Here is a 14,647-nt window from a genome sequence, read left to right as displayed (position 1 = left end):
TAGTACAGAATAGGTTAGCATAGAAATCTCAAACATAGTGTTTATTTCCTTGTTCCAGTCCAGTGTCTAGCAAGCCGATTTCTGGAGGAAAAAAAGCTGTATCCTGTGTTGAAATTGCTGTCCATATTATGAGTGCTGTTTCTCTGTTAAAGGGCAGGATGTGTGTATTGAGCCCTCATTGTCGTGATGTTGATAATAAATCCACATTGACATGTGTACCCATATCAGGATGTTTGCATGAGTCTAACATATTTCACATTTAATCTTTTTTTACAGCCACCAGAGATGTTGAAAAGAATGGTGGTGTACAATTCATCATTTAGATCCAACAAAAAACAAGTAATTGATCCTAATAAACAATGTACCTTGTGTGGCATTCCCATCTCTCTCACATACATGCTCTATTCTGGTTTCATTTCAATAACAGACACCTTCCTTACCATTTTCCGCAAACTGTTAACATGACCATGTCTTGTATTTGTGTGCAACATCGATACACAGCGGTCATTTTAAGTATGTGTTTTTATCCGTTACAACCGCTATTTGTTTGCTAGGTGACAGACACACAAGCTGGAAGGTAACACATCAACTTTATACACAAAACTGGTTTGCAGAACATGGTACGACTACCCACACCTAATTTTTTTTTCTTTTCCGCATTAATCTCATGTTTAATGCCTTTCAGTGTATTAAGGCATGTTTTGCAGAGTACAATTTTACAAAAGCTTTTACTGTATTCTTGGTTTTCCACTGGCCTTGCAGAGCTCTAGTCATTCCTGATCTTCAGTGTCCACCTATCTGCCCAGGAACGAAGTGGTCAGGTGTCCATGAAGCTGTTTTCAGTCACAGTTGTGTGTACTTTGAGAATAATTATCTTTAAAGTGTTTATCTTTAAAGTGTTGGGGGGGGGGGGGGGGGGGGGGGGGGGGGGGGGGGGGGGGGGGGGGGGGGGGGGGGGGGGGGGGGGGGGGGGGGGGGGGGGGGGGGGGGGGGGGGGGGGGGGGGGGGGGGGGGGGGGGGGGGGGGGGGGGGGGGGGGGGGGTCTTTAATTAGTAGCTCTGGGGATGACTGGCATCCAAGCCATTTTTTTTGTTTAACAAGAGCCAGCACCCTTAGATAAGTTTCCCATGGTATTTTTGCACTTTTACCATGCTTTTTCCATGGTAATACCATGTATTAACTATCAATCCCTGGTTTGCCATGTTTATTAATATGTTTTGCTATACCTCACTGTTCTTTCCTATGCTTTCACTTTGCTTTATTATACTTTGCTATGCGTTTACTATGGTAGACTTTTCTAAGGGTAGTTAAGGGACTTTGTAAACAGCTTGCTGGTCTATAATGTTATCAGATCATTAGTGGGTTTTCTGTTTTATTAATTTCAGTTTAGTGTTTTGATTAAGGATATCTTCAATTAGGGATTTCATTAATGTTGTTGTTTTAACTGTATATTCTGTACATTTATTCTCATACCGGCGGTGGTCATTTTCCTTTAGTTTTATAACCCCTAAATAAGCTTTTTTTTTTAATTTTATTTAACAGTTATGAACATCAGCTTGACATAAAAGATGACTGAAGCTTGTTAATGCTGTTGATGCATTCATATTAGCATAAATGGTGGTGGAGTACTTGTGTCTGCCTGTTTGGTCAGGCTTTTTACGTTCCTACTCACTTTAGAATGAGTTGCTGTTCAGACATCTCTTCTAAAAAATTGAAAAAAGCTTGAACGATTTGTTTAATAGCCATGCATACCAGTCGAGATAAACCCACAATCCCATATTAAAAATCAGAATATGTAATGATTTAGTGGCAGTGCTCTGGGTTATACATACATTGCATTCACTGGATTATACAGTTTAAATCCATAGCCAATTGCTTAGTCTATTTTGTGCTTCTCCCTCAGTTTTTTATATATTATATAATTTTGTTTTATTTTATTGTTTAATATGTATTGTATGTTTGAGCCCCCAGGCAGCTATTTCATTTTATATTTTATAAGGTGTTTTCATATAATATTTTTGTCTTTTTGGTGCTTTACAAAAAGACAGAAATAAATAAATCTATGGATAGTTGTATAGGAAACAAACATATAAAATGTGCTTAATTACAAAATATATATATATATATGTTCATAATTTGGTTGTCAAAAGAAACACGATGTTGTAGTTTAAAGTAATTATTTCGTTTCTTCTTACTGTATATTCATGTTTCTTTCAAATCTGAACTATTACCAGATGTACTTACTTTTACTGTTTTCCTACTCAGTCTCTTGTCTGTCTGTCTATTGTGGTGATTATGCTTTGTAAGAAGTAGCAGGATGCAGGATAGACTATCCCTTGTTTTCAAAGGGCAATTATGCATGTACCTTTCTGCATTACCCCAGCCTCTGTATTGATGTGAATTATTCAAATCACAAAGCTGAAATTGACCTTGGAAACTTGCTGTATTTCTGAAAGGAGTATACGTCCCTTAATCAAATACGTAATCATTGCTGGCTCTTATTGGGTTGGTGCCCCTCCTCCCCTGCCTCCACCTTGTAGCGTGCCTTGTCTAGGGGGGAGGTGGCATCAAGTGCCCCTTGTTCTGCCCGCTGACATTGTGTACTTCATTCATCATAGTTACCAGCATAAGAGAGGCTAACGAGCTCCAATGAGCAAGACCATGGGTTAAACTCAAATAACAATGTAGTCATTCATAGGCATATTTATCTGTCAAATCAATAAATTGTTCATTTCATTCCATTGGCGTGTTTCCTTTCTGGAATAATCATTCTCCATCTTAGCTGCAGAATATTACTATTTGCCACTTTTTAAACCCATTTTGATTAAGCCGTTGCATTAGACTAATGCTTATCACACATCCAAAGTAAATCTATTGGATTGCTTTTGCAGGGCTTTCAGAAATATGTCGAAGACTTTGACCCATATTCTACGGTATGTTCTATAGTTGAAATGTTTTGATATGAGGGGTGCTTCCATTTTTTGTGTGGTGTTTTGGGACTCACCCAAAAGATTAACAAATTTACAACATAAACATTATTAGAGATTTTTCTATTTATTTATTTTTACACAGTTGTATGAATTTCCTGGAAATTATCATTTTAAACAGAGGAAAAAGAGGTTTTGTACACTGTCTGGTTGTGTCTTTGCCTTGGAAAGTATTAGATGTAGGTCTCTTATAACCTTGCATATACAGCAATGCTGGAAAAACCAACTACACTTCAACACACACACACTTCATTTTAGTATTATCAATTTAAGATTCACAAAGCTATCAGCAGCTACATTGTGTTAGTATTCATTTTCTTCTCCTGTATTACAGTTTACTCCAGATCAGATTGCTAGAAGGGATGTTCGACTACTGAGAATTAAAAAGGTACAGTAATCATTGTTTTTTTCTTTTTTTCTATGTTTTTAAACATGAAGATAAACCTGTTATTAATGAAATTACTGTTCAACTGAAATGCTTTTAGAAATGCGTTCCTCCACTTAGTGCTGCTGCTTTATTAATTTGAATTTTTCATTTGCATGTAACCCCCCCCCCCCCCCCCCCCCACACACACACACACACACACACACACACACACACACACACACACACACACACCTGCATAAAGCACCTCTGTCATTGACAGTGGTCTTCATGAGAATCAGTAAAAACTAAAAATCTAAGTCTAAAGAAAGACATGAAAGAAAGTTTTGTATCTAGGAACCTTTAAAATTTTTGTAATAACTTCCTAGGTGACCAGGTTTGTTAAGAGATTTTGCTGTGAAACACATGCATTGCTTTACATGAGATCACAAAAATACAAAATACAGTATGAGACCAATATTTGGGATCATGAAAAATTGAACGTGCAATATTCTGAACATCCTTACCTGAGGCCTTTCTGACTGATGGTACATGGGCAATTTCAAATAAAAAAATGTTCAGTATGCTGAACAACCTGACCAAGAAGGGTAGACCTACACTTCCATTCCTTTTTAAAATTTCTCAAAGAATCCCAAACTTTAGTTTAAATGTGTTATTATTGGGAGTATCTCCTGTGTTTTACCTTTTCACAGTTTTTCAGTCAAGTGCATGAGTGAATGACAAGTCTCTGCTTCATAGTCAGAGAAGAGCTTTTGAGAGACAGCAAAGATCTGTATTGAAACAAACCTGCTATTGCCCTTGTCCATTGGTGGATAATTGTGATGTGACAGTACAGCATCAGAAGAAAATTAATTTGACAGCTTCGTACATTCAGAATAGACCATCAGTCTTCATAATGAGATCACTGATGACAGTGTTTTTCCACTGGGGTTGTAATAAACACAATAAGAATCCGGAGTTTTTTGTGTGTTCTGACCTTGGTTATGTACTTGTTATAGCTACTTTGAAATGATTACCTTCAGACCTCCGCCAGACCCAGAGTAAAGACTGTACAAGACACAAACTGGTTTTCAGCTGTTTGTTTGTTTGTTTGTTTGTTTGTTTGTTTTTTTTTTTTTTTTGTTTTTTTGGTTTTTTTAATAAGAAAATAAGCTGTAACTCAAAATTGTTTATACAGCTATGGCCAAAAGTATATTTCACATCATATAGTAAAAGAAACTACAAAATGATATCACACAAGTCTACTGGAAGCCATAATAGTAGCTCAGTATTTCATGTTAGATTTAGAAAAATGTCAATTTTTCGTAAAGTACAGTATATGAAAACTACAGAGAAATATGTTAGCATAACATTATTCAGCAGGTTTTGATTCCACTTTATCAAGCAAAATTAGTTCTTTCTATAGGGTGATACAAAACTTTTGGCCATATTGTGAAGGATTGTTTATGCAAATACATTGCGTGAATCCTATGAAACTGATCATATCTGTTTACTTTTTTAGGCGGGTCCACTTGATCTTGCATTAGAGGGTGGTATTGATTCACCCCTTGGAAAAATAGTGGTTTCTGCTATTTATGAAGGAGGTTCTGCTGACAAGCATGGTGAGTGTGTGTGATGTGGACAGTCCAGCAGTCTGTTCTCATCTGTGAGCATAATGTAATTGAACACTCCATTAGTGGTGCTTCTTTATCAAAAACACAATAAAACTTTTTTTTTTTTCTCTTAGCAATATTAAATCAAATATTGTTATTTGAAATAACACAGAGGTTACTCTTATATTGTGCACCATACTTCCTTGGAGATTTAATCCCAATTACACAAGTTGTATGCCAGTATGTTTAAGTCTTTTAACATTAATGGAATCATGGTATTTTTATCGAAAGGTTCATTGTTCACTTTGTATTACATACCATGTGTTCTAGAACTAATGACCTTTGGTGCACACCAGGATCTCTGCAGTATGTATTACAAATTAACAAAGAAGCAAGCTACTGGGTTTTTCTATTTTCATTACTTGTTTTGTTTATAGTAATGCTGTATTGATTAATCCAAACAGCAGTGGTATTAAATACTGCTACATGTTAGATAATTAAAATAGCACCCTTTCTGTACCAAAGATTAAGGTCAAGAACCAAACAGATCTTCAACTGAAGGCTTCAGTAATTTTAATAACCGTTTTTTTTTTTTTTTTAAATATCAATGATTTTTACACTTCACAGGATATGCTCCTATTATTTTGTGCATAATATTGGACCTTTCAGTAGGGAATGTTTTAAACTGTTTCCATTAAAAAACAGTATGTATGTAATCTGCGCTATAGATCTCTGATTATTTCATTGGAATTTAAGAGAAAGTACAGATTTTGCTTCATTTTGAATTCCAACTACTAAGTGTGAACATGCTACCATCTGCACTTTGACAGTTCACAATGAGATGCTGGTAAAGACTTTTCTTTCTGAACTCTCTTTCTCTCTCTTGTTCCCAGGTGGAGTGGTAAAAGGAGATGAGGTACTGGCAGTGGATGGGGAGATATTGACTGAAGCTACCTTACAGCAGGCCCAGTCTATCTTGACAAGGGCCTGGAACAGTGGTGGGGTAAGATATGGTTATTGAAGCAAGACATTTAACATTATTGGCTGTTTAGTACCTTATATTCTTTAGTGAATAAACTTTACACTGTTAAGAGGACAAACAACAAAGTTTTGGGGTTTTTTCTTTGGCACAGCTGTTTTTTTTAATTTCCAGCTTATATTAATTAGTGGAGGCAGAAAGCACTGTAAGTAACTATAGTATTATAACCTATAGCACAGGTTTAAAAACAGCAAGCCTGCAAATCAAAGGGTAAGCATGCAGTATGCTGTCAACATTGATTTGCTATGCTTTGAATAGAAGTACATGCTGTTTATGTGCTGATCATCAGGAAGGCTGTAGGTAGCTGGGTAGAGAGGTGAACTTGTGGATGGATTGGTTTTTAATACAGCAATAAAAATTGCTATGGTCTTTACTGGCACTGAGATCAGGTCTGTATTCTTTGGAGACTGGTTTGTGATTCCTTTTTTCTGTTCTCAGGACTGGATTGATCTGGCCATTGCAATTTCCCCACCCAAGGAGTATGAAGATGAAGTGTATGTAAACTAAAAGTTTGAAATATCCATGGCAGAACTGTCAATTCATAGAGCTTTAGTTATAGTTTGACTGTTTTAAACACTTGTTGGACAAGAACTTCTATTTATTTATTTATTTTTGACTACTGCACATAAGATAATTACGATATAAAACATTGTTACTGATGGATATAGGTTCAGTTGTGTAAGCAATATCAACACAAGAGCTATAGCATCATATTTCTACATGTTTTCATTTTGGAGTAGGCCTCTAGGCTTGATGGTGGGATACAGCTTACTAAATGTGTGTTGGTTTACCTTACTGTGTGGAAGGAATGGAGATGAAAGTGTATTCTCCCTTGGACCAAAGATACATTGCCATATAAAACCTGTTAACTGATGCAAGTTGACACCAGAAAGCTGTAACTCTTCAATCAATTGTAGGTTGTCTTTTTTTTGAGTAGTTGGCCCTTGCATTTCAGTATAATATACAACTGAACTTAGTCACTTAATTTGCTAGAGCTCTACTTTACAACATAATTATAAAATGGAATTGGTCACCTTTTACATCTTCATTTAAAAATGGATTTTGTGCAACATTATCATTGCTATATATGATTCCCATGGGATTAGAACTGTAGGCTCCACCCAGCATAAATCGGAGCTGTTCTGTAACTCCCTGTGGTCTGGAAAAGTTGAGATTATTAATAGAAATGGCCTATGTTTACAGTTGCAAAAATAGCGTCATAGAAAAATGAATAATGCATTACTGGGAGTACATAAATTATAAAGACAGATGGGTGCATAATACATAGAACATAAATGAGGAGGTCTAAAACTAATATTATACAACACTATATTAAATCTCTGCTTGGTCAGTATGTATTTCTCATTTTTCCTCTGTACACAGAGTTGCTAACATAATTTACTGAGCGACTCATTCACAGTTTGAAAGTTTTGCGTATTACTAAAATGCACCTTGCAATTCATGACTATATAAGTACAGCCCATAATGATTTAGTGTAAAACTGCTTTCCACTGAGTAATGCTATGATATTGTTTGCATATGCAGCCCCAAAGCAGCATCAGTCAGTCCCTCAGCAAACAGAAAGGTTTTCGACGGCAGTGCCTCTGTATACAGACAAGGGTACCTGCTCCAGCTGTAGCACCTTCACTTTCCTAATGGTAATTACAAACTGGGGTTTGGCATGAGACTTCCAACGGCATGTGTCAGTCAGTGTGTGCATCATCTGCATGTTACAGCCTCGGTCTACATGTCAAGGTCATACTTACATACCCCCTCCGCCTCGCATTCTTGAATCTGTGCCCCCGCATCCCTGTTCTGAATTAGTCTTCCATATGGTGAGTAGTTTTGATCACAAGACATCTGTTTTGTCTCCCCCTGTAAATTCAGAGATTAAGTAAACTCCCCGTCCCCCATATGCCCCATATGCACAAATTGATTATTTGACAGTGTGGTTAAAATGCATGAACTCTAGAAACCTTTAGACAAGCCCAATGAAGCCTGAAATTTTTTCTTCTGCTATCGAATGTAATTTGCCTTTATGCACTGCAGGCAGCATAAAAAAAAAAACATTCTGTTTTGTGTAAATAAAATCTTTGGGATCATCGTTTGTGCCAGTATAAAAGTGAAAAACAGACATTAAAGTCATTGCTTACTAGATTGTCATTGTTTAAAAGAAACACAATGAGTGGCTGTTGCTAGCAAAATGGAGTAGCACTTAAAAATGACCGATATGATCACAATGTTATTTCTAACCGAGGTGTAGTTCTGTAAATGCTTGATTTTGTTTTGGTGCCTGTTAATTGAGCCTAACTGAAATGGAGCATGGAGCTAAGCACAGTTTATAGCAGTAGTTGGGATTGTTGCATGTCATGACACATACAGTATTTAGTATTTTGATATTTTATTTCTGAACCATTATTTTAAGTTGGCAGGCCCTAGTCACAAAGATGTAACTGAATTATTAAAAAAACAAAAAAACAATGAAGTGAAGTTTGATTTTCACAAACTGTCCTGCCTGTTGTTAAAAAAACTAACACCAGTCTATAATGGTTTTCAGTTTATGAACATTCAACATGATTTAATTAATCAAAATACAGCATACTTTTTAAGCTTTTTGAATAGCATTTATTTTTTGCTGGTATTTTATGCTACTCAATCCAGGTTCTACATGCCAAGTGTACACTGGAAGGTAATAGTGATTGATGGGATTATTGTTTTTAAACCTTAAACATTTGTTGCCATTATCAAAACATAAGACCTTGGGTGTATTATGTCAGTTGGGATCTCTTTATTTAAAGCATAGTACAATAAATAGTACTTGAGTTTGCAAAAAATAATGTTGTTGCATCCTTTTACTTGCACAAACTAGAAGTTTGCTTAGAAAGCATATCATAAGATATGTTGACAAGCAGAAAAAAGAATCTACAAATGTCAAAAGTTATAAACCATATTTTTTAGTAACGGCATACAGTAAAGATCATACAGCTTTAAAAATGATATAGGAATCTGTGAAATAATGTATGAACTGCATTGTCACGTTTAATATTGCTTTAAGACCTATAAAATGAATAGCAATCTCAATTACCTTAATCCTGGTATCAAAATAGACAAGTTCAGACTGCAACACAGAATGTAACACATACTGTCTGTGTGAAATATCCGGGGGGGGGGGGGGGGGGGGGGGGGGGGGGTATTACTGTCCAGGTATGAGTAGAACTATGGCCAAAAGTTTGCATACCCTAGAATTTTTGTGTTGAGACTTTTTTTTTTAAACTATGTGAACATAATTTTTTTCTTTTTATGTACCATCATGCAATCAAAGAAACTACAAAAATGATATCGCAAAAGTCTACCGGAAGCCATAATAGTAGTACAGTATTTCATGTTAGATTTTGAATTGTCACATTTTTTAATTGTTGTCATGAAATATTTGGAAAACTACAAAGCGGTATGCAATTCAATATGTTAACGTCACATTATTTATCAGGTTTTCGTTTGACTTTATGAATCAAAATGTTTTATATTGGCCAAAGCTGTACATCACTAATGTAATATGAAAATAGAGAATGAAATTTTACTGATCCAGGATACACCTATCATTTACATAGTATAGTGGATTTTGTATCCAGAATATGTCTGTGTTTGTAGAATAAAGTAACAAAGAAGAAAAGGTCAAAACTATGAAACAAATTCTGCTACACGCAAAGTTGTATAACCAGCTGCACTATCGGGTGTATCCAGGATAAAGATAAATTGTGACTTTGGACTTTATTCTTATTGTTTGTTTTTTAAGACATCTGTGAATGAAAAGATGTTTGTGTTCTTTGCAGGACATTCTTTTAGAAATGATGACCTGTTGTGCCTGCCATGCCAAACCAATCCAACAGGGAAGGAGGATCATGTTGTTTGAAGCGGAATATTTGAAATGAAGAATTCATATATTGTCAGTTACTATTAAACAAAAAAAAAATCAACTTCCATGTCTCGTAGAAATTTTAAACGAAAAACCCAATCTTAACTAAATGCACAATTCAATAAATAAATACATACAAAATCATTATTTTAATCTGCAGCAGGGGGAGATTTAAAAGGCTCCTAATAATTAGATTAGCTCTGAGCAGTACAGGTTGTGTAATTGTATCCATATGGTTAGTTTCCATCCTGTACTTGCTAACTATCATAATCAATTAGTATGCAGTTGCTCAAATTCTTTAACATGGATTAAAGAGTAACCAGCCGTATTTGCTGTTTAATCATAGGAACGACAGGAAAAAGGTTGTGAAGGGGGTACCATACATTTTTTAAAAGATGAATAGCAGAGGAAAGTGTCTGACATTGTTTCATTAACTATAACCCCTTTTAAGGAGGGAGTAAATGGGTTGACAGTTAATTATATTTTCACCCTGCATGGATTTCAGTGCACAAATTTATAATGTAAAAGACCAAGGTGGCATTGCCAAAATGGAAGAAACAACCACCTGTTAAATTAAACAATGTAGGTGTGTTTTTAGGTTAATTGTAAACCCTTTTTATTTTCCATTCAGCGGGGTTTTCAGCATTTTTTAAGTCATTCACAACAATGCAGGTGAATCTCGTTACTGTATTTCTGTATGTAAAAGTATCATGAAGTATTTAGATTCACTTCTGTTTAGATCAATTAAGTAGACCCCACTATCTCTTTTGGTAGACATAGATTTCTTAAGCTTTACCCATTAGTCCAGTGTTTACTGTAACAGCTTTTATTGTGATTTCTTTCACCCTAGAAAGGTAGACCATTTCTCTCAAAAAAAGTGAAAAATAAAATAAAATACTGTGGGAAACAATATATTGCCATTGTTTTACTCTTGGGAAAATGTCTGTTCAATACTGTTTTTACTGAATCAATAAAGATGTACATCTGAATTGCAATATTTTAGTGAATATTTAATGTTTTTTTCATTTTTGTTTTAAATGTCTTGTGATTTAGAAAACTATCTTGACCAAGTAAGATAATTGATCAGTTTTTACTGTGGAAAAGAACACATTCCCTATTGATTTACTGGGATATAATTTCATCAAAAAGTTGCAAGGTCTTCAATAGGAGGTCTTTTGTAATTTCATGGAAATGTACACAGATAGATTTTTTTCTCATCCTGATACTGTGTTGTCACTATGGATACCCAGCTGTTTTCTTGGATATTGTGCCCATAATTTGTATCCTAAAGTGCCATAATCCTACCAAAAAGGGGGAGGAATTGCTCCTCTTCTGTAAGTAGCCCCTCTATCCAAGAGTTATTGCCATCCGATTTGCTACAATGACCACGTTCCATTCCATTTTCTGAGAAGTAGTGCTTAATCATTACAGTAAAGCTGTAGACAGTTGGCCAGGTACTAAATAAGTAAATGGAATTTTGTATTGACTAATCTTGGCAATGTGCTTAATGCCTGTGTCTTGTGCATTCCTCTCGCAAACTAACAGCTTCTGTAAAATGGGCAGAATGCCAAAATCATTTAATTCTGATTGCATAAATGGTTGTGGCAAGTGTATTAAAATGATGTAGCGGTCTAGTTTTTTACAGCATAGTAATGGAATGGCATAACCTTGCAATATGCCTGCTGCATATACTGTACATTAACTGCACTGTTTAGAAAAAAACAGGAACTAATAAGTGTTAAATGAGTAAAACTGCGCAGAACGTTACTAATGCACACGTACTGTTCTGTACCTTACATGGTTTGAAGGAAGTCTTAATGAATCTTGCAGAGAGAACATTGTCATTTTATACCAGTAGGGGGCAGGCCTCCCTGTCCATTGCATTTCACATAACAATAGGGTAAGTGGTCACTCTTGTGTCTTGTAGTATACACATTACATTACATGGTCCATGGAAAAACCGCTAACTGCACAGTGTCTCTTTTTAAAATGTACAGTATGAAATATTTATAAAAGAACAATGTTCATATTTTTAAAGACTGTGACATTAACACAAATTACATACATATGTGGAATAATGTACTTCCTGTTTTGGAGAATTGCGCTCTCTGACTCGTAAATCTACCTCTTTGTTTGACAGCAGGTCAGATACACTTATGTCATATTGAAAGTGGGATCATCACTAAAACCACGATCAACTGTACATGTATACATAATACATAGGTACGTATTACAATGATGCACACATACACTAAATGCCTTCTAAAAAAAAGAGTATGTATGCCAAATAAGTATGGGGGGGAGCAACAATCGAAAAAAAATAAGAATTGCACAACTGCTATGAAGAGAGCCGTGTAGTCTGTTACAGGACATCATACAAGGCCCTTGCAGAGATATCCTTGTTCAAATAAAAACACATTGTACTCTCGTTTGGAGTCGGAGGTTTGGGATTAATACAGGGAATAGTTTTTCATCTGTTTATACCGGTTTTCTGACAGTTCAGTTCAGCACCTCGGCTAGCTCCTTCGTGAGGATTCGCCATCTGGCACTAGGACCGTGTATTTCTCCTGGGAATGAACCACGATTATGCGTGTCTAATTCCTGCAAAAAATTAGAGTAACCCTTAACGATGCATTCCAGTCACGTTTATTATTTCCGCAGGTTTTCGAGATTCGTGTGATACATATCGATATATATATCCTGAAAAGTAAAGGTGTTTTAGAATGTAAATGGTTTTTAGCTATTTATAGCACAATATTACGAAAAGTATAATGCTGACCTACTGCTGCTGCTTAATAATTAAGATTGCTTTTCATTACGAGGATATTGTACTGTGAGCCTGCAATACCATTTGGAATAGTCATATCCATTGTAATTTGTATACGACGGCAGTTGTAGAAATACATCACGTTTTTGGATCAAGATGGTGTCGAGATACAAACCGGTAGGTCTGTGCATATGTATTTTAATATTGCTTTATATATAGTCCACCCTGCAAAACATTAAAATCGGCTTTGGCCAAGGAAAACTCAGTGTTTGTTAAATGTCTGAATGAGAACAATATAGTTTGTAGGTTTTACACCAACTGATTTGATCCTTAAACACACATTTGACATAAACAAACATGTAAAAGTCCCTTTCTCTCACCGGTTTTTATCCTACGGGACAAGAATTTGGTTGCTGTTGGATAATATGGCAGCAGTTCACATAACTGTGCTGAAGCATGTTGGCTTCTTACACCAAAATAAATCAGTCCGTAATTATATATTTTTAACGGCATTAGGTGTTAAGGTTAAGTTAATGTTATGGTTAAGGATGCACTGTTTCCCATTAACACCTTTTAACAATGAATGGTTAATCTTAGGACAGGATTAGAGTACAACGAACACGTGTTAAATGTGTTAAACCAGCGACATAAAATGGGATCATACACAGCTCTGATGTGGTAACTAATGCGCACTTTCTCACAATTTACACACAGCAGGTGGTTAATTAGACATGTCCATGAAATAATTCCTTTAAATTGGTTTAATTTTAGCAATCGGGTTATGAAACGTATCCATACACTTCAGTATCCTAGTTATTTTAATTGTATCTATTATTTTCAAATTTTCGCATCGAGATATACACTATAAGACAAAGCATCTCGTTTGCACGGGGTCCCAGAGGCAGCAAGGTGAAAACCAATCAACCGATCCATTTTAGTCAAACACACACGTTTTGTCTGGTAGTTTGAGAGACTTTCCTCCAGTAGTGTGCTTGAAATAAATGATAATGGTGATGATAACGTTGGTAACATATAATAGTGAGTCTCTGTGGTATTAAACTTCACTTCCAAATGTTAAGCAATGTTTCTACTGTTTGTGTTTAGCGTAACAAAAATGTAAACTGTAATATGAATAGAACTGGACTGTCGCTGCTTTGCCATTGTCCTTCATCATTTAGCTCTATAACAGAACGAATAAATGACTGGACTGCAATTGTTATAATAGCTGGCAATGTTTGTGTGCATGTGCGTGTGCATGTGCGTGTGTTTCTTTTTTCATTCTATTTCCCAATGGGACTGGTCATTGTTAAGATGGATTGGCTTTTCCGTTGTAAAAACTCGCCAGTAGCCAATTGCAAGAGCTTTGCTTAAGGGATGTTTCAAGACAGGCCAGGGCAAACCTCGTTCAAGGGAATAGTCTTGGACAGCTCTACCAGGTCTTCAGAGAGTATGTGAAAATGTATATTTATTATAATAATAATAATAATAATAATAATAATAATATAATAATAATAATAATAAAAACATCACCTTCATCCATAGAAAACGCTTACTAAGCATGGCATTCTGTAAAGCCCACTTCTTCATTAAGATGTTTAATGTATATTAGCAAATGCACAGGCAAAGATAAGGGTCTGCTGGATATTGATAGCTCGATAGCGTTAGATAAGATTTGTTAACAGGGCTCTGGGTGTTAAAACAGAATTATAAAATGAAAAAAAACATGTTGCGACACAAGACAAACTAAGCAGACAGGCAAATCAATCAAAAAAACTGGTTACAAAAAGGTAAAGAATGGATAAAAATACATTATAGGATGCTCTACTGTAAAACTGTAACTTAACATTTCATTTGGAATTTCATTCTATGTACAAGTTTTAGTGTTAGATTAGAACTGATGTTTTGTGCATAGTTTGCTCAGCTGCTAATCTTTTCTCATTAATCTTACAAGTTGCATATAGTCT

At 35.6% G+C, this 14,647-nt stretch overlaps 2 protein-coding genes across 7 annotated transcripts in view; both read left to right on the top strand.

The window, feature by feature from the left end:
* The window catches only part of LOC121329488 (harmonin-like), a 45,091-nt gene extending 34,180 nt beyond the window's left edge, over window positions 1–10,911 (top strand). The window contains exons 16-22 of one of the 4 annotated variants that reach the window (XM_041275061.1): window positions 2,892–2,933; window positions 3,322–3,375; window positions 4,874–4,973; window positions 5,858–5,967; window positions 6,442–6,497; window positions 7,549–7,661; window positions 9,834–10,911. In XM_041275061.1, the coding sequence (XP_041130995.1) occupies window positions 2,892–2,933; window positions 3,322–3,375; window positions 4,874–4,973; window positions 5,858–5,967; window positions 6,442–6,497; window positions 7,549–7,642 (456 nt within the window). In that variant the 3' untranslated portion in view covers window positions 7,643–7,661; window positions 9,834–10,911. Of the gene's footprint in view, window positions 1–276; window positions 822–2,891; window positions 2,934–3,321; window positions 3,376–4,873; window positions 4,974–5,857; window positions 5,968–6,441; window positions 6,498–7,548; window positions 7,662–9,833 lie in introns of those variants that run through there. The other 3 variants (XM_041275062.1, XM_041275063.1, XM_041275064.1) reach the window with 3 other exon arrangements.
* A 1,457-nt stretch (window positions 10,912–12,368) lies between these two features.
* The window catches only part of LOC121330387 (ATP-binding cassette sub-family C member 8-like), a 52,978-nt gene continuing 50,699 nt past the window's right edge, over window positions 12,369–14,647 (top strand). For all 3 annotated transcript variants that reach the window (XM_041276869.1, XM_041276868.1, XM_041276867.1), the window contains exon 1: window positions 12,369–12,860. In XM_041276869.1, the coding sequence (XP_041132803.1) occupies window positions 12,840–12,860 (21 nt within the window). In that variant the 5' untranslated portion in view covers window positions 12,369–12,839. The remainder of the gene's footprint in view (window positions 12,861–14,647) is intronic.

This window comes from Polyodon spathula, chromosome 17 (genome assembly GCF_017654505.1).
Source record: "Polyodon spathula isolate WHYD16114869_AA chromosome 17, ASM1765450v1, whole genome shotgun sequence".
NCBI classification, from domain to species: domain Eukaryota; kingdom Metazoa; phylum Chordata; class Actinopteri; order Acipenseriformes; family Polyodontidae; genus Polyodon; species Polyodon spathula.
Note: the sequence above shows the minus strand (reverse complement) of the source record. Positions and strands in the feature narration are given on the sequence as shown.